The sequence below is a fragment of the Juglans regia genome, chromosome 3 (assembly GCF_001411555.2).
Source record: "Juglans regia cultivar Chandler chromosome 3, Walnut 2.0, whole genome shotgun sequence".
Classification (NCBI taxonomy): Eukaryota; Viridiplantae; Streptophyta; class Magnoliopsida; order Fagales; family Juglandaceae; genus Juglans; species Juglans regia.
In genome coordinates, this window is record NC_049903.1 from 7,190,655 (window position 1) to 7,211,537 (window position 20,883).

At 37.3% G+C, this 20,883-nt stretch overlaps 1 protein-coding gene across 4 annotated transcripts in view; it reads right to left on the minus strand.

Moving 5' to 3' along the window:
- LOC108996271 (protein CHROMATIN REMODELING 4-like) overlaps positions 1 to 18,602 on the minus strand; it is a 37,287-nt gene extending 18,685 nt beyond the window's left edge. The window contains exons 1-9 of one of the 4 annotated variants that reach the window (XM_018972059.2): positions 18,028 to 18,602; positions 16,253 to 16,600; positions 15,053 to 15,154; positions 14,137 to 14,910; positions 10,734 to 10,838; positions 10,516 to 10,546; positions 7,775 to 10,437; positions 7,173 to 7,330; positions 3,901 to 4,015 (exon numbers count right to left, since the gene is read on the minus strand). In XM_018972059.2, the coding sequence (XP_018827604.1) occupies positions 3,901 to 4,015; positions 7,173 to 7,330; positions 7,775 to 10,437; positions 10,516 to 10,546; positions 10,734 to 10,838; positions 14,137 to 14,910; positions 15,053 to 15,154; positions 16,253 to 16,471 (4,167 nt within the window). In that variant the 5' untranslated portion in view covers positions 16,472 to 16,600; positions 18,028 to 18,602. Of the gene's footprint in view, positions 1 to 3,900; positions 4,016 to 7,172; positions 7,331 to 7,774; positions 10,547 to 10,733; positions 10,839 to 14,136; positions 14,911 to 15,052; positions 15,155 to 16,252; positions 16,601 to 18,027 lie in introns of all 4 variants that reach the window. The other 3 variants (XM_018972057.2, XM_018972056.2, XM_018972055.2) reach the window with 3 other exon arrangements.
- Positions 18,603 to 20,883: the final 2,281 nt, after the last annotated feature.

Sequence of the window (20,883 nt, forward strand, 5' to 3'; positions counted from 1 at the left end):
TTCTCTAATCACCTCCCAGCATTCTTGAAAGAAGCCCATAGAGAAACCATCAAGTCCGGAAGCCTAGTCTTTTACCATTTTCCTTACTACTCAAACACCTCTTCTTCCTCGAAAGCCCTCTCCATCTTGGCAACATCCCCCAGTTCAATAATGTTAAACACCAACCCATCAAGAGTAGGCCTCCACTCCACCTACTCAATAAGGATCTTCTCAAAGAAATCAACCACATGATCTTTGATAGCCTCTTCTTCTCTACACTCCACCCCCTCAATTTTCAACACCTCAATGTTATTGTTTCTTCTATGGGAGTTTGCAATATACTATGGAAAAACCTCGTGCTCCGATCTCCTTCCTTTAACCATAATGCTCTTGACTTCTGGTGCCAAGACATTTCCTCTTGCAAGATTAACCTCTCAAGATCTGCGACCAACAAAGTTTTCTGTGCTTGCTCTTCCTCAGTAAGTGGTCTCCCCTCTTGTAGTCTTTCTAACACCTGTATTTCCATCCACTTGGAATTTTTGTTTTCCTCAACATTGCCAAAAGACTGTATATTCCATTCTTTTAGATATCTTTTTAACGCTTTCAGCTTATTTGCAAAAATAAAGATGGGTGTACCCTCGAACTGATACGAAATCCAAACACTGTTTGACCCTCTCCACAAAACCTTCTGATTTCAACCACATATTCTCGAACTTAAAATACCGTCTACCTCTCTGAATGCCTCCACAATCAAGTAAGATAGGCCAATGATCCGAAGCTAAACGAACCAACCGCTTTTGCCATAAGTCCGGAAAATGGCTTTCCCACTCTGGTGAAATTAAGAAACGATCCAACCGAGTCCATGTATGATTATTAGACCATGTGGCAGGCCCCCTACTAGTGGTAGGTCAATCAAGTTCAAGTCAAAGATACACTCTAAGAACTCCAAGCTTGCTGGCCTCACTCTTCTATTTCCAAAACTTTCACTTTGCAATCGAGCAACATTGAAGTCACTCCCAATACACCAAGGAAGCTCCCACCAATAGTGAACTCCTACTAGCTCATCCTACAATAATCTTCTATCCACGTCTAAATTGGGCTCATAAACACCTGCAAAAGCCCATGAGAAACCATCTGACACACATCTAAAAGAGCATGCTACCAAATATCTCCCTATGTAATCCTCTACTTTTTCCACCACCCGCCTATCCCACATCACTACAACTCCTCCCAATGCCCCTAACGCAACCAGTTACACCCAATCTACATAATTATTGCTCCATATACTCCTCATAATCTTCCTATTTATTAACTTTAGCTTCGTCTCTTGTAAACAAACGATGTTCGCTTTCCACTCACGAAGCAGGTGCTAGATCCTAAGAAACTTCTCTACCTCATTAAGACCACGGACATTCCAAGACACAATCTTTGGCTTCATTTATGAACAGTTGGCCCCTTCCCTTTTACCCTACTCCTACTGGAACTACCCTCTGAATTCATCGACCACATCAACCTTTTAAGCTATCGATTCTTCTTCAAGTCCCCCTTCATTTTTTGTTGATACCCAGCTTCCATAGCAGATAACAAAGCAATGAACTGCTCTTCATACCCCTCACAATTAATCCCCACAAAATGTTGGATCTCTTTCACTTTATGTATTACCCAATCTGAAACTTGATCTGGAAAACAGTAGTTCAATGGGATAGGATTTCCCATCTTATTACTCTGAAAATTTTGAAAATCTTCCCCCACAGAGAACTCCTCCAAATCCATTTGTTCGCACGCCTCAGGGAGGAATAATTCATCCTCCACAGAGTTCATGAGGTTGTTGGACTCCTCATCCCCTTCCTTCAACTCAAACCCCTCAAAAGCGTTGACAGACATTGCCGCCGGAGACAAACCCAGGCCACCCACAATTGTCGGCGAAATCTAGGTCCTCCTTCAGAGAAGAAATATGCGATTCGAACTTCACCAAAGCCTCATGCGCACAGTACGCCGGCGATGCCTTGTCGGCGACCTCCTCTACCTCCATCGGCGGTGTCTATGCTACCGCCATCGTCGGTAGGCTCTCCGGCACAAAGCCGAGGCTGGGCAGCTCGTCTGTAGACCTCAGGCTAGGGTTCTTGCCGCTAGGCTGAGGAACAGACCCAGGCCACGAGATTGGGCCCTGGGTTGAGACATCCCAGCCCCTTCTAAATCGAACGAGCAGCCCCGCTGGGCTGGAACTCCACTGGCCTGAGAAATAGGCCCCTGCCCACGAGATTAGGCCCTAGGTTGAGACGACCCAGCCCCTTCTAAAAAGAACGAACCCCGCTGAGTCTTAGGCCGAGCAAGCCCACTAAACTTACGCCAAACGGCCCTCCCCTTTTCCTTTTTATTTTGTTGGGCCTCTTTCTTACTAGGCCCAGCCCCTGTATACTTCTTTGAACCACCCGCTCCATCAACCCATCCTTGTTTCCTTTTTAACACACCCGAATCTTCACTTTCCTTAAACAGCCCAACAAACTCCACGATCTTAACCATACTTCTTTGCAGAAACCGCAACTGGCCTTGCATCTCCATTAGCAATCTTCGTACCTCCCACGCCTCCTGACACGCCGTGGATTTCCTGCCATGGGGATGATTTGACGCCGCATACAGGTTCGAAATTGCCTCTCGACGCCACCTCCCTTGTCCCCTATCAGAAACTAACGCACCTCCAATCCATGTCCTCACTGCTTTTGGCAACGACGACGAGAGGACCTCCTTATACGACCGTGACTGGTGTCTCGCCGCCCCCTTCCCGTGACTCGACTGACCCCCACCAGTCAAAACCCCAGCATTTGTGACCTCCTTTCCTCTTTCTAACAATACCTCCCGCAGTTTCCTCCAACCCCAACCCTTCTCTCCTTCTGGAATGCACATGACATTCCTCCTCCCCCCTGGTTATACTCAGAGACTTCAAGGTATCTCCCTCTACGATTTGCACAACGTTGCGCTGAAAGACTGCAGTAGCCTTCTCTAGTTGCTGAGTACACCTCTTTCTTCCCCCCTCTTAAGCATTCCTCTAACACCTTCCCAAGCCACTGAGTTGAGGTAGAACCCAGAGACACTGCGGGCTCGTTTGTTTTCGGAGATGAGATGAGATTAAAATTAAAAAGTTGAATAAAATATTATTAGAGTATATTTTTTTAATATTATTTTTGTTTTAGAATTTGAAAAAGTTGAATTGTTTATTTTATTTCGTATTGGAAGTTGGGAAAGTTGTAATGATTAGATGAGATGAGATGAGATGTTTTCCCAAAACAAACGAGGCCTGCATGTTCCGACTTCCAGCTTCTCTCAATGACTCACAATAATCCACCACCCACTTTTGACAGAACAAAACACTTAGATTCAATCACCACCTCTATGGGATAACCCATCTTGATCACCATAATACTTAAGGAGCAGTTAACGCATCAAACATTAACGATGAGGAACTTTCAGGAAGCAACGAGGAAAAGAAAATATGCATCAAACACTTTTTGCTCTATTTTAACTATCCTTCATCAGTAATCTTGTGCAACACAGACTTTCCAAAGTCTTAGGGGAGGTTGAAAGGTTCAAATGTACCTAGAAGTATCTTTTGTAGAATGTGCATAGAAATTCATTTTCCCAAAAGAGTTACAAGGTTCAAATGAAAGTTTCTCAATGCTTGTGGGAGGTTGCAACACAAATAGGCATGATAGAAAAAGGAAATAGAAGGACAATAAGGTACGAATCACTTAGGATTTAATGTTTAATTAAGCGATTTTTGAAGATGAATCAACATGTATCATTATCACATGTAACCTTTATGATTCTAGCCACGTCTTCATTAACAATATCACTGAAAATATTGAAAAATTGAGTAGACGAGGACAATCCTCATGCTTAAAAGCAGAAAGCAAATAAAAGTACCTCAGTCAATGTTTCACTTGGGTGTGGAGCATATGCTTCCCTATAAGAAACAGCTTTTCGCAGACGCTTCCCTCGACCAAGAGCTGCTTCCTCCTCCACTTGATACTTTTCCCATCTACAAAGCACATAAAAAATAAGGAAATTTCATACAGCAGTTTTAATCCCTATTTGCAAGTTCAAGGCTTCCCAATAATGGAAGCAAGTAGTAGAGGAATTAGTAATCAATGGCGCACAGTCACTCTTCACATAGCGAAGCATTCCTCCTACATTCATTTTTCCTATTTCTTCTTATTTATGTGTTTACAAAAAAGAAAATGCTCGTCTGTTGTGTCTAGATCCAATATCAAATGAGGTCTAACTCTCATCAATAAAAATTAGTTACAATTGCAGGACTCAAAACTAGGGCTGCAAAAAACCCAAGGCATAACTTGGGCTCAACTCAGTTAACTCAATTCAAGCTTTGTTTGATTAATACAAGTCGAGATCAAAGAGCTTTCTTTTCAGCTAAAAGAGAAATCATGAGTGTGATACCAGGTTAGATATTTTGATGCAATTGGAAAAAGGGGTGAATAATGGCATGCACATAGACAATATGTGAAATGATAAATAATATTTATATCAATCCGGAATAACCTTGCTAGAATGCGAAAGAAGACAACTGTTGACAAGTTTGACAAACGACTTGTCAAATGCTTTCTTCCCAAGTACTTTGGTGGAAGGGACCAGACTCTTTTGACCAATATCACATAATTAAGTTCATGTAACGCCCCAATGGAGGCCCAAGCCATATATGGGTCTATACTCCAAAAGGACTAGTCAACAATACAATTGGAGTCTCATTAGAACCATTATAAACAGCAAGAACGTCTCCTTATAGGTGGCACGGCTCATTTTCCAATCTCCCCACCTAAAATTCCTGACGTCCTCTTTGAGCTAGTCTATCATAGGTGGCACAGCTCATTTTCCACATTTATAGTTGGGATAGGCTTTGATATTATTTGTAACACCCCAAGAGAGGCCCAAACCATATCTAGGCCAACACTCCAAAAGGACTAGTCAATGATACAATTGGAGCCTCATTGGAACCATTATAAAGAGGAAGAACTTCTCATTCCCCAACAACGTGAGATCTCATACACCATCTACCCTTATCAGTTAGTATGGGGTATCACACGTCAGCAAGACAGAAAGAAGCTACTCATTTACAGACCCAGCCAAAACTTGAAAGAAAAATCAGAACCTTCACTGGAGCTTGAATATTGGTCAAATTCACCAAGTTGAACCAAACCATTATAACACTTGGTTCAGCTAAGATCGTTAGCAGCACTAACTCCAAAGCTCCAAAATTGATGAAGATTCTTTCAATGTAGGATGCTAAGGATGGTAATGAGAAAGTTAAGCAGGTTTCCTGACCTGACTGAACTCTAATAAGACAGCTTTAGAAAAGCTTAAGCGGGTTTGACACAGGTTTGGGCCTGAATTTTAAAACCCGATGCAACACAATTAAATAATTCAAGTAAAAAAATTCCTAGAGTGAATCCTTTTTTTTATTGGTAATTTCTAGAGTGAATCCTAGGTTTTCCATAACCCTTAACCACTATTTTTCTCTTTCTTTCTCATCTTAATCACCCCCCAATATCATATGGTGATATGAAAAAAATAAAATATTATATTGTGTTATTAATAATTTAATATTCTCTGGATAGTTTGAATATTTCAAATTATATTACTTATCAAAAAGAATAATACGAAATCTAATTGCAATTTAATATTTATAATCTTCAAGAGGGTCTGAGAAAAGCTTTCAACATCTAAATGGGTAAGAGACAGTTCGGAGTTATATTTTATAAAAGGTTCAAGTTTGGGAAGGCATATTCCATCCCAAGCTAACTGTTGTGCTTTATTTTTTAAATAAGGAATCGAAGATTTTATTGAACATAAAAGGCATAGCCCTAGTACATAAGATGTCTACAAGATAAGCACATAACATACACCTAACATGTTGAGTCGTTGACCTTTGTATACGAATTGTACTAGCAAGTTATAAATAGAAATAGAATAAATTCCAGGAACCCCCGCAAATGCTATTCATTCTCAAGTGCACCTCCAAACAATGATTCATGACAAGTCACCATCAAAACCTTATGAGTTACCCGGTAGATCAGATTAGGGCATATATCTTATTAAATAGACTCAAAGGGCCAGTACACACCAGGATATTAAAAAAAGATCATAGGACATTAAATTGAATAATATTACCATAACTTATAATAAAAATAATATAAACGCACTTCACTAAAAATAGTGAGAGAGACAACTCGGCAGCCCATCATGGAAGCCACTTCCATGGCCCCCATTGTGGCCATTAGGGAAATCATTTTGGCTATCATGGTGGGCCACCAATTTCTATCATTTGATTGCAAACCCTAGTTAGGTACTTCTCATGTATACTTCCTATTCTTTTTATGAATAAAACTTCTTGATTACCTCTCAAAAAAAAAGGAAAAGGAATGATAGAAGTTTTGAGACTGTGAACAGGCATAGGAGCAGCTCAAAACTTTCTTCTTCAACACTTTCATCCTTTGGACGGCTTTGATAGACTTTAACATGCTCAACTCTCATGATTTTCTTCTATTTGTTATCCCTCTAGATAGGTGTATTTCTTGCATACATCCTATGTGCTTGGATTGTGCCATTTACTAAAATTTTATTACCTATAAAAAAATATGGGTAATATTGTCATTTTACCATCCAATTTAACTCTTCAATCGGGGCCCAAAGGGTGTTTCATAATGAAAATTTCGATTTAGGGGGTGAATTGTCCAAGTTATAGTTTGTAGATGTAATTGAAAATAAGGCAGTAATTTGGGTGGTTTCTTTGTAATTTACCCACACAAATATTTATGGTCTCTAAGAATCTAACAACTGCTCCAGTGTCCAATTTTCAGAAAGATTGCCATTCCAATTTATTCGAAATTGCCCACTGTATCTCATCACATTGTGATTTGCACTGTGTTTAAATCATTTTGTCACAACTCTCTCTCTCTAATCGTACAATTTTTATGCAAAAGGCTCTGTTAATCTTAGTTTAAAAGCACCATTCCCACCAAGCCTTTATCTTAGTACAAATTTTTACTAAGACTTTATCTTAGTAAAAACTTTCAATAGAGGAAGGGAACATTTCTCTCAAAGCACAAGTGTCACTGACTAGTAGTACCATGGTGATGTACAAAAACTCTGGAACCAACTGGTTACAAGAAGGAAATTCTTACCTCACTCGTAAAAGTCTATCCCATTCATTTTCTTCCATTCCAGCAACCGCATTATCCTCTTTTCTTTCAGAACTTTGTGCAAAGATTTCATCAGTAACAATGGGAGGAGATTCAGCTCCCCCTTGTTCTTCTGTTGGTTCATCATTCCATTCAAGTGCCTGGTTAAAATCAGAACCATTATTATTATCATCAACAGTAAAAAGGATATTGGGTTGTACACATTGATTGTCAATATCATCATTAAATTAACAACTTCCTGTAAAAATAAGATTAATCTCCAAGCAATCACATAGCCAAAAAAAAAAATACAACTTTTATAAATAAGTGAAGATTGTATTGATAAAAAAAACATCACAATGAACAGAATTTAAATAAATTTCTTTACAACTGTGAGAAGTGAGAAGCATTTTAAAAATGGCAAAATGAATCCATCAGTGGCTGTGGAGGGGGGGGGAGTACATTGTAAAGAATGCATTACTTCACAAAATTCAGATAGTTTTCACGTCATTGCAACATTAATTAACTATCATTCCAACACTGACAAAATCTCTCAACATTACAAAAAAAGGTGCAATTATTTAGATTTAAGAATGACTGCCTACCTTCACTGAGCCAAGCATATCAGTTTCCAAATCCCCTTCCGCATTATCAGTTGATCCAGACTGAAGGTTTGAACGGTCAAGCAATTTCAAAATAGCATTTTCATCCCACATGATCCTGCTACTGCTTTCTGTACATTTGTCCTGGTACACATCCCCTAGACTACCAGCTCTCTTCCTGTGCTTATTGTCTGTATCTATTACTGCCTCATCTTTGTTATTATTAAGTTCCACTGTATCTTTCCCATACATACTATAAGAATCATTAAAAAGTTCTTCTGTTCCCCATTTCAAAATATCCTCCACTTCTTTTTGTGATCCAGACTTATTCACAAAAAGCTGATCAAGCATCAGTTTCTTCTTTGCAAGCTGCAAGATGCGCTCTTCAACGCTAGCACGAACTACAAGTCGATATACCAAAAGTCTCTTTGACTGTCCAATTCGATGTGCACGATTCATAGCTTGAATATCAGCATGCGGATTGAAATCAGAATCATAGATAATGACGGTGTCGGCAGTTGCCAAATTGATCCCAAGGCCACAAGAGCGTGTTGACAACAAGAAGACGAATCGACTTTTATCTTGGTTAAAGCGTGCAATTGCTGATTGACGATCAGCCACTGAGACAGAGCCATCCACTCTCTCATATGTTTTAGACCCAAATTCTATAGTAAGATAATCTTCGAGGATATCAAGAAGTTTGGTCATCTGTGAGAAAATAAGGACTCGATGTCCTTCCTTGTATAGAATCTTAAGCATAGCATGCAACAAAGTCAACTTGGCTGAGGCTTTTATCCGCATTTCATGAAGGAATTCTACTGAACCAGAATCAGGTTCAGTACCAGGAATGAGATATGGGTGATTGCAAACTTTTCTCAACTGCATCACAATATTTAGCATTGATTGCTGGGGAACCCCTTTCCCAACATTCCGCAATATCTGATAGTTCTTTGTCAGCATCGCACGATAGTATTCTGCTTGAATGGATGACAACTCAACAGGAACCATCCGTTCAGTCTTAGGGGGAATATTTTGCATTGCATCCTTTTTAAGCCTTCGAAGCATATGTGGAGCAACAAGTTTCTTCAATTCTTCCACTTTTTCCGCAGTTGTAAGATCATTAAACCTCTCTTCAAATGAAGAGAGAGAAGGAAATGAAGCTGGCTGCAAGAAGTTAAGCAAGTTATACATCTCACCGATATTGTTTTGAAGAGGTGTACCAGTCAACAGTACACGATGTTGAAACGAGAACGTATTGAGCATGCTAAAAAGCTTACTTCCAGAATTCTTCAGACGGTGGCCTTCATCAACCACAAGAACTTCCCAAGGAACTCCACGCAAATGAGAGGAATCAGCAAGAACCATCTCATATGTAGTTAAAAGAACATTAAATTTATAGGCAGCTGTTTTCTTATTCAAGTCACTTGGATCACAAGCATACCACTCATATTGGCGAATTATGGCTCTTGCTTTTGCACATCCATGATACTCCACAACATTCAAGTTGGGGGCCCACAATGAAAATTCAGCAAGCCAGTTAGGCATTGTCGAAAGCGGGACCAACACTAAACAAGGCAGAGTAGCTTTGAACTCAAAATACAGAGATGAAATAAAAGCACCCGCAGATACTGTTTTTCCAAGCCCCATTTCATCAGCAAGTATCACATTCTTGGATTTATGCCAGCATTTACGCAACCAATTGAGCGCTTCAAGTTGATGGGGAAACAATGAACCTCCTTTTAGTTCCTTAGGTTGCTCTGGGAGAGTAACTATCTCATTTTGTTGACAATCACCCTTTCCTCTCGGTGAAGCATCCTTAGAAGAATCTTTCTCCAATGTTTGGCATTCGAATTGGTTAAACAGATCAATCAGGTGCAAACATTTTTGAAGAGCAGGCTCATCCAATGTTTCCCAAGTGCATTCGTCATAAGGGAGGCCTGTCCATTTTACAAAAGCTTCACGCCTACCATCTTTGAAATTACGGAGAGCAATCACCCGCTGGGGCTGCTTCCAGTGTTCCTCGCAGATGTTTATTACAGCTATCCCATATTTTGCCTTGTAATTTTCTAATTTTCTCTTTGCCAAAACTTTGAGCTCAGATTCAGAAATCCAACTATTGTGAATATGAGACTTCCCTACCCACTTAATTAAAAACTCATACAATACCGTATCTTGATCAACGCATGCAGTTTCAGCCTGTGTGGCCTCCTGAATTTTGTTCTCTCCATAAATTTTTATTTCCATCTCTAAATCAGCTTGTTTTTCATCTTTGGTTTCATTAGATACATGTGTTTCCCAAATTTTTGGAACTTCATCATTGTCAGGATCTCTCAAATTAGCTGATGTATTCTTCTCTATAACCATCTTTTCATTTGGTTTTTCCAGATCTTCTGTAATTACTTCATCTTGATCTTTATCTGCAGCACTAGAATCTGAATCCTTGACATCCTCCTGTAAAAATCTCATGTTTTGCCCTTTTTTACATTCTCTGGTTGCAGATCTTCTGTATACATGCATTTTATCCACTTTCATTTCAGTCTTCACACTTCCTTCCTTATCAAGACTCACAACAATATTCTGACAACCGTCAGTAAGATTTTTCCCAGCTGCTACATCTAAATCAGTATCACAAACAGAATTTTCTTCCGATACTCTGTTTTGGTTTTCTGAAATTAGTAAGACATCAGAATGTAGGTCATCAGCAACAGACACAGATAAGTGATGTGAAGAACCAATATAATCACCTCGAACTCGACACCCAAGAACTCGATCAACCTGCACATAGACATATAAGAAATTCAAAAATACATGTAATCCAATACTTTTTTTTTTACAAGTAAACGAAATTATTAATAAAGATAGGCATAGCCCAAGTACACAAGATGAATACAAGAGATAGTCCAATACTTAAGACACTAAAACAAGCAATACAACAAATTTTATGATGAAGAGATTCATTTACCTGCAAAGGTTCAGTGAGGATGCTTTCTCCAGAAATTACTGCTCTGTTCACATTATCTGCCTTGTTTAATTCATGAGACAGTTTAGTTGCTTCCTGAGGAAGTTTCTGCATTAAATTGAATACATTTACTAATCAGCGTCGAAACAAAAAGAATAATGACGATAATAACAACCTTTGTAAAGGTGATAGTCACCATAATATTAAGACATCAAAGGCAATTACTGAGAAAGTCATCAATCGCAAATTAAAGAAACATATGAACACATTAATAAAAATTCAAACATGGGGGAATTGGGGGCAATGAGAGGGATAGAATTTTATGGAAGCATACGGGTAGTAAAAGTTTCCGGTACGGTCTTACTATAAGGCGTTGACTGTTCAGCATTGTTCTCATTTTCCTTGGAAGCGAATTTGGAGGTCTCATGTGCCTTCCAAAGTCCTCTTTTTCATATGGACAGCATCACTCGGGAACATTTTGATGATCGATAACTTGAGAAAGCGTGGTTTTGTTGTTGTGGAGTGGTGTTTCATGTGTAAGAAACATGAAGAATCTGTGGATCATTAACTTCTGCACTGCGAGGAGGCAAAGGCATTGTGGGATGATGTTTTCAGTAGAGTTGGGCTAGCTTGGGTGATGCCTATGAAAGTAGTGGATCTACTGGCATGTTGGATTGGGCTTCAAAGTTCTCCTCAAGTGGTTGTTGTGTGGAAGATGGTTCCTTTGTGTCTTATGTGGTGTATTTGGTGGGAAAGGAACGAGCGGTGCTTTAATAATAAGGGTGATTGAGAAGATCAGGAGGAGGTTAGCTAGTTGGAAAAAGCTATATTTGTCAAAAGGGGGAAGAGTTACATTGATTAATCTTCCTACATATTTCCTCTCTCTTTTTCCTTTGCCATCGGGGGTGGCTAAAAGATTAGAGAGGATTTTCCGAAATGTTTACTCTGCAGGGGTGGGTCCGAAGGGCCTTGCTTTGGAGAGGTTCCCCGACATCAAAAAAAGATTTTCAGGAATTTCTTGTGGGATGGTAATGGGGAGGAAAGAAAGTTTCATTTGATGAGTTGAAATAAGGTTTATCTTTCAGTTTCTAGTGGAGGTTTGGGAGTGCGAAATTTAAAGCTTTTCAACAAAGCTCTTCTTGGGAAATGGCTTTGGAGGTATATTAATGAGATGAATGCTTTATGGAGACATATATGTTAAATATGGGAGGATGTGGGGGAGTTGGTGTACGTATGAAGTAAGAGGGGTGTATGGGGTGGGTTTGTGGAAAACTATTCGGATGGGATGGGGGGATTTTGTCAACAATATTAAATTTAAAGTGGGGGATGGGACAAAGATTTATTTTTGGCATGATACTTGGTGTGGGGATTCAGCTCTTAAATATGTGTATCCTAATCTTTTTAGGATTGCTAGAGATAAAGCGGCTGCAGTGGCTGATTCTTATCATTTTTCTAATAATATGTTTCATTGGACTGTGGAATTCACCAGAGATGCGCAGGATTGGGAAGTAAGTGAAATTTCTGATTTCTTTGGAAGATTATATGGTATGAAGTTTGATTAGAACAGGGAGGATTGTCTGATGTGGGTGCCTGCAGAAAATTCCAGATTCTCTGAGTTCTTTTTACAAGGTGTTAACAAGTCATGGCGTTAATGATTATCCCTGGAAATGTATTTGGAGAGCAGGTTGCATTTTTCTGTTGGCCGGTGTCTCTTGCGAAAATATTAACCATAGATAATTTAAGGAAGAGAGGTTTATTGGTGGTTGATTGGTGTTATACGTGTAAGAAGGATGGAGAATTTGTTGACCATCTTTTCCTTCATTGTGAGGTGGCGACAATGCTGTGGAATGAGATTTTTGCTAGGGTGGGTATTGCTTGGGTGATGCCTATGCATGTGGTGGACTTCTTTCCTTGCTGGCAGGGTCTTGGGAGGAGTAGAAGCAGTGCAGTAGCGTGGAGGATGATCCCCTTGTGCTTGATTTGGTGCCTTTGGTTGGAGAGGAACGGGAGGTGCTTTGAAGACGGTGAACATTCTATGGGGAAACTTAGGGAGTTTTTCTATACTTTAAGTTTTTGGGTGAAGAATCTAGTTCGTAATGGGAATATTTGTAATGTGTTGTTTTAGTTGTGTTCTGTTCTAGTATGTATTTAGGTGTACTCATTTGTATACATCATGTGTACTTGGGCTATGCCTATTTACGGAATAAAATTCTCTTATTAATTCTCAAAATAATAATAATAAGGAGCGCACTATGGAGGAAATATGGAAATTCTTTGTGTTCTCTTTATTTCAATGGTTTTCGGCTATAGTGCTTAATGGAGCTTCAGCTCATGATTTTCTGTTTTCGTTTTCTTCTTTACAGGATGTAATTAGGTGTTTTCTTTTGTATACTTCTTGTATGGATGGGCTTCGCCTATTTCATTCGATGAATAAAATTCTTTCTTACTTATCAAAAAAATAAAAATTTAAACATATATGATAGCAAATGTATATTTGTATTGCTGTGATATAATATATTAGAAACATTGAAAACAAGAAAATGGTACTCAAAGTGCCAAAAAAACAAGAGTTTTATGGTATATTCTTAAATACATTTGATAGAAATTACAAAAATGCCAAAATTTGTCAACATTGTGAATCAAACGATGATCAATTCTGTTGCAACATTATATAATCTTATGCTATTCTACTGCAGTTAATACTAATCTGTACCTTTTGGGCGCATGTTTCAAGCACATAGAGAGAGAGAGAGAGGATAACTCAATAAGTATTTTTCACGTGCATATAAGAAATAAACAGCATGCACATAGGTAAACAAAAAAAATATCAAATTAAGCATATGGATTGTAAATGAAGACCTATTTGTCTAAAAATCCCAGAAAGATACAAAAGATTAAATTGATGGGATTAACAAGAAAATTACTTTGTAGCCTTCTATTTAGGCAGTCAAAGGATTGGGAGACAAAATAGGTTCTTCATTCAGAGCCTATGAATAATGAGACCTAACATTCTTCCTGCCTATGCAGATAGGTGCATCGGTCATGACCAACTATCATGTTTGCATTAACTGATTCAAATTCTTGAATTAGTACGACCCAAAAGCTCTTCTTGGTTACAATTCATGTTTGAACCCCAAATAAGATCTAAAAAGAGAGGAAACAATAGAGAGAAGGTGTGAGCGTGTATGCATGCGTGTGTGTGTGAGAGAGAGAGAGAGAGTAAGAAATGCAACATGGTGCTAATGTTCCGCAGCATGTTGTATTTGACATTTTAACAAAGCATTCAGAAACTAACATTTCCACTCTCCATGCTTGCAAGTTTTACACGGAAAATTTTCTACATATATTTTCTGGAAAGGAATAGATAACCAAAATCCACATCACACAGATAGAAAACCAACGATACCTCATCTTTCCTCCGCACATCTAAGATCTTTGTTCCAAGGCCTTCCTTTGACAAAGCAGTGGAAACCCCATCGTTAACAGACTTGCGCTTCTGATGTGATTTACTAGTTCCAGGGCTTGCATTACTTGCTTTGGATCCACGTTTCTTAGATGTGCTAACTTTAAATTTTCCCTTATCGGTCCTACGCTTCTTTTGGCTGTTATTATCATCGACTTTCTGTTTTCTTTTTCTATGTTCCATGGTAGCAGCACTTATTGCAAGAACAAGTGTTTTTTCAGGAGATTTAATGTTACCAGACAAATCAAGCTTCCCCTCAGGATCTTCATCAGTTGTTTCTGGATTTGTAACTTTAGAATGAGATGAAATTTCCTTAGCAGGAGAGGTTGACTTCCCGTCTGCAGGAGAGTCCATAGGAGATATATTAGATTTATCCTCATCATCAACATTCACACATGATGAACCACCATCTAGCAAAGCAAGGGATTGATGACTTGGCTTGGTGCTATAGGATACATCTATTCGGGAAGAGACAGGTTTCTGTTCAAGGAGTCTGACAGATTTTCCTTTGCTGGAGGATCTTTTCTTCGCAATAATGGAGCTTCCAAAAATCCGGGATACTTTGTTAATGTCAGATGATTGCATTCCACTTTTTGATTTTCCAGTGACCATTTTTGTTCTTGCCCGTTTTGAAATGGTATCAGGTTGGCTTATGGGCTTTAAAGGATCACTTTTCTGACAGCACTTTGGACATTGCCACTTTCCCATTGGTATGCGCTTCAAGTGAAAATCAATAAATAATTAATTAATTAAACAAGTAAAAGACAAGCACCGAGTTTTGGCGTCTCTGACTAGAAATAAAAGATAAATAAATTAGATAGCACACGAGTCAACTAGCTCAAAGTAGACAAAAACATACCTTGAGAGGTGGATTGAGGCACTGGAGATGATAGGTCTGGGGACAACTATCACAACACAACAAGTTGCCGCCAAGATCGCAGACAACGCATTCAAAGTAATACTAGAAGATCAGGGAATTGAATAGAGCAAAAGCAGGAAGTAGTTAGTGAATCCTTAAAATGCTTCCAATATTGCAGAAGACAGATAAAGCAAAAGAAGGTATCATTAACGAGTAATTATTAAGTAGTCCTGGAGTACACATATGCAGTACTCTCATCCTATCATAGTACACCATGTCATTAAAAATTGGTGCTTACATATAAGCAATTTTAATGGCATGACGTTTTGTGATAGAACAGGAGTACCATGTATCCATTTTTCGGGAATACCTAACAAGATTCCATCATTAGCAAGGATTCCATCTCATATGGTATTGAACTGTACCTTCAGTTCAAAATAATAATAAAACTTGCTCAAATGACATGAAACGATATCTACAGTGAGTGAATGCAAGTGTAAACTTTTTCAAGGTGATCTTTAACTTGTTTGCCTTCATCTCTAAGAAGTGGCTCATTTAGTAGCACAAAAGCCCATGTACATGCAAGGATTAATTTTACTCAAAAATTGTAGAACCAATAGTAAAGTTAAGTTTTTGAGCTATAGGGAATACTACACAGTTTTAATCCCTTTTACAAACTAAACATTAATTCATCAAGAGAGTAAATATCATCTATCACTCCAACAACAAGCATGAACAAAGAAAGGACTTCGGTAAGCACAAAAAAAAAAAGAAATTTTTTCAGGGCAGATAAACAATTGTGACATAATGCATGCATGCCAGAAGAGGCAAATAAATACATAGAAGAATTAACGCCATCATTCAATGATGAAGTAACTCCATCAACAGCAGCTCCCATTAAGTGCTTAAAAATTCAGGAGAGATGGGTACAAAATGTTATGTTAAAATATATTACAACGTGATTTATTGTAGAACTTGTACGTGGACTCTAATGTTCGCAAAAGAAAAACTACTCTTCGCATTTAATGGAAAAAAATAAACAAAACGTTGAAAATATTCACAAGAATGATAGGAAAAAAGGCAATCAGTTGCCCAGGTTTTTCATGGCTAGATTAAGCTGCTGCCCCAAAAATGATGAAAATGATCAGAAAAAGGGGGAGAGAGAAAGAGAGAGGAAACAAAGCACAAAAGATAACTCACCCCATCATTCCCTTTCTTCTTGGATGAATATCGCTCAGATTTAATTTCACTCTTCAGCTCACGTTTAACCAAAGAAGTATTCTTTGGGGATTCTGATACCAACAAACCATCTTCTTTACTGTTGGCTAGAACTGTTCCACAAGGCAGCTTTCTCCGTTTGCGCTTCAAGACCCAGTTTCTGTTAATCATTTTACTAGTTGATGAACTGTTTTCCTTCATCTCTCAACCTGGGTCATACATGGGTGGTTAAAAGTTACAGAAGTAAATTTTGCATTCACAATAAGGTTGATACTTGATTAGTTAGAGCTTCTGGACAGGATTTTGCTGCAAGGTAAAGATGTTCTGTTTCTGCACTTGAATAAGATGCAAAATTTAGAAGCAAACAGCAGAAAGATCAAGAGAAGCAAGGCACAGAGACAGAAATGAAGAAAAGAAAAGGCACAGATAACTGACGACAAGATATGAGCTAAATCCAATAGTCAACCACTTTCATATCACCTAAACTAAATTTGAGAAGTTCTCAATAATAACCGTGAAGAATATCCAAAAACAGTAGATACTGAGCTAAGTTCAACTTAAAAAAATACTGGAAATAGATATTTTATAAATAAATTGGACTCCAGAAGTATAATTTTGATCAAGTACAACCCGAAACAATACTGGAAATAGATCTTTTGTAAATAAATAGAACTCTAAAAGTACAATCAATACTTACTGTGAAAACATGTGCCCATAGGCAAAAGATAGGAACCAAGACTTAAAAGGAAAATTTAAATTCCAAGGGGTCAATTGGAAATTGATGCTAATTTCAGATGTTAGTACACAAATCTCATACAGACAGTCCTTTCTATAACCAAGACACATTTCATCAGGTGGAGGCGTCATCAATTCAACTATAGGAAATATAATTTTTTTTTTTATCAGTAACTATAGGAAATATAATTATGGGACAACAAGTCATTTGGGGGTTAAAACAAAGAAAAAAATAATGTAAGAATTGAAGCTTAAATTGAACGTGATATAATACTGGTGATTCAAAAAAGAGTTTCATTTTGTAGTTTACCACGTCTGAAGCAGAAGTGGGAAGAAGCTAGTTCCATGAAAAGTACTTAGAACACATTACAGCAATAATCATTCAGATTCCGCAAGCAGGCAACTGATTCATGGCTATCACAACAAAAGGCAAAGTTATTAATTCTTGAGCAGCTAACCAATATATAATTATATATTCACTTAATGCAGAACAGTTATCGGCAACATTCTGACATACCGAAGCGAAAGCAGCTCTAAAAAACACATAAAAGCAGTGCCAACAGCAATAAATAACCACCAAATGAAACATCAATGCCAAATCCAACTTACAACAAATCCAATTGTTGAATCTAGTTAACCATCTAGTCAAACACCATTAATCAATAAATGACTACATACACCTACAAAACAGAAAGATAATGTTGAAATTGAACAATCCAATCACATCAACTTCAGCATGCACACACATTTAACAAGTACTAAACCCAAAACCACATTTGAGTAACCACCAATCACACAGCCATGCCAAATCCAATTTATAACCCCCCAAAGACACCAATTTTGCATTAGCAATTACAACCCATAAACCCAACAACTCCAAATTCGAACAACATTCACACCAAAATCAGTATGAAAGCACACATGGGTCAGCTGAAATTACGCAAATAATACCCACAGCAGTACCGAGAAATGCATAAGAAAGCACAGGAAATCAAAGTACACATATGAATTCAGAAGCTTACCAATCAAATAAACGGATCAAAGAACAATATAGAGAAATATTGTCTTGGATTCAGAGTTAGTGCGAGGACGATAAAGAAATAGGTTAGGGTATGGAAGCTCGGAGATAGATGCTGGTGAATACGAGAGAGAGAGAGAGAGAGAGAGTGGGCGACAAACGAATAAATAGATGGAGAAAGAGAAGCATACAAATACGGATTCGCCGGGGTCATAGGACGGGGTTACGCTCTGACACGGCAGCAGAGAGAGAGAGAGAGAGTTGGTGTTGATGTTGGTGTTGTTGTTGCTGTATGTTGTTGAAGCCCAAAGCACTCAACCAGTCAGACCTCGCCACGTGGCAAACGACGACTCTCTTATGTCCTCTCTCTTCTTGCTCTCTCCCCATCATTCTCCATCTTCCTTTTCCTTTTCCTTTTCCTCTTCCTCATCCTCTCTTCTGTTTGCTTTTCTCTCTTCCCCGAGTCTCCCTATACTACAGAGGATGAGAGAAATAGAGGAAATATGAGTCTCTCGTTCTCTCTTGCCTTCTTTCTTTTCTCACAGCAGCCGCCATCGTGTTTTCTGGAGCTGCTGTGTTTTTACTGATATTTTTAGTTATTCAACCTTTCCATTTGCAGCAGGTTTTATTGTTTCCTCTCTCTATCTCTCTTTTTCTTCCTGTTCTGCTCCACTTTGCAGACAATTCTATAGTCCCATTTCCATGGCTATTACCCATTCAGAGTCCCAGCCAACAAAGATAGCAGTTTGATGAATGTGCATTAGTCCCTTCCTTTTTTCCTCCCTTCCATGAAAAGCAGGTAATAGATTGATATGTTTGTTGATGAGGATCACTGCTACTGAATATAAAAAGAATGCAGGACTAACCAATTACTAAAAAAGTCTGTCTGCATGCATTTTAGGTAAGTTGAAAATAGATCTTGCCAAGTGAAGGCAAATATAGATGATGAGGATCACTGCTACTGAACATAAAAAGAATGCAGGACTAGCTAATTACTAAAAAAGTATGTCTGCATGCATTTTAGGTAAGTTGAAAATAGATCTTGCCAAGTGAAAGCAAAGATAGAAGGAGCATTACAACTTGCAAGGCGCCCTTGAATGGCTAATTGGTAACATTGATGTGCACAGCCCTCTGTCTGCTTGGGTTAATTTCGATGTTAAGGTTGAGATTAATTTAATTCTTTATAAATAGTTATGAGGTGAGATGGTCAACTAAATTTTGTAGGATCTATTTAGTATGAATTTATATATGTTTAAATATTAAGATAAGTTTATATGTATTTTTAAAAATTTTAAAAATATTATAGATTCTGTATATAAAGAGGTGTTGAATTGAAAAAAATTATGAATCTAATATATAAAGAGTTTTTAGTTGAGTAATGTTTAATAATTTTGTAATTGAATGTTTTGATGTTAGATTCGGATTAAAATTATATTGAATTAAATTGATTTAGTGCCTTCCAAACGAGCCTCCGACTTACAAATTTGAGGTGACTATTTTGAACACTATTAGATAATGGAAAATGACAAGTGTACTTATAATTTGTATTAATCATTTTTTTTAGCAAATGTGTTTATTTATTTGTTAGTATTGTATTTTTTTTTTAAATACCCACAAATTATTTAAAAAAACTAAAAACTTAAAAAAAAAAAAAAAACGAATTTAACACTATCGATAGTTCTATTGGTAGCTTTAGCACCACCCATTAGACGATATACAGTCACAACTTATCCCATAATAATTTATTTGTATTTAAAATTCATATCAATTCATCTTATCTTATTATTATAATTTTTTAAAATTATTATATAAAATTTAATAAAAAATTTAACTTTTTCAAATTTTAAAATAATTTTTTTAAATTCTTACATAAAATATAATAAATAATTTAATTTTTATTTTACTATTCATAAATTATCTCAATCTATCTCAATTTATTAAGAATCCAAACCGCTCCTCTCTCTTAGGATTTTGTAATCCAACCATCTAGTCTTGTAGCCACGTGATCGTGTCTAATATGTTATTATTTTATCTTGAAAAATTAAATTTTATTCTCTCCTGTTATTGTTGTTATTATTATTTTCAATTTAACATTAAATTACCAAATTGATATTAGATCATTTCAATGGATAACTTGCAACAAACCTCTGGCCCGTTAATGAATAGATGCTTTCTCAATTTCTCTATTTGATTAAATTTTGAGAAAAATAGACGACTCGTGAACATAATGCAGAATTAGTGATGTCTATTAATTATTAGATGATATAAACTTCGATCGATTATTTAATATTGTACCTATATATTCTTACCTAGCTATGACAATCTATGTTGTGGTATTAGAGTGGTGCTGCATGTATAGGAGGGAAAAACAAACAATGGATCCCCTTATTTTACTACAAGATATTAAATATCATGTAACAAACAATTTATTGTCTTTTTAAATTAGAAATGACTTTAGATGAATTGATTGATAGAATATTAATTTGTTAATAATATATTTAAAATTTTATATCTTTAATGGTGATAAGTTAGATGAAAATTACATAATTAATTATATATAAAAATAATATATATATATTTTTAAATTCGGTTGGCCTGATCCAGGATGAGAAATCCTAGATCGAGACTTGACCGAGACCAACCTGTCTTGGTCCCGGGTTGGTTTGATCCGGCCGATCCGGACCGACCAACTTTCATCCCTAGTCTTTAGCTTTCAAATTGTTTGAACTTGTTGGACTAGTATATAGAATTATGTATATTTCATGTACACTTGGAGGGAACATTTAAACAAAAAAATATATATATCTTAGATAAAGATATCTCACGTATCAAGGTAAAAGGTAAAAGCATGCGAACAAGG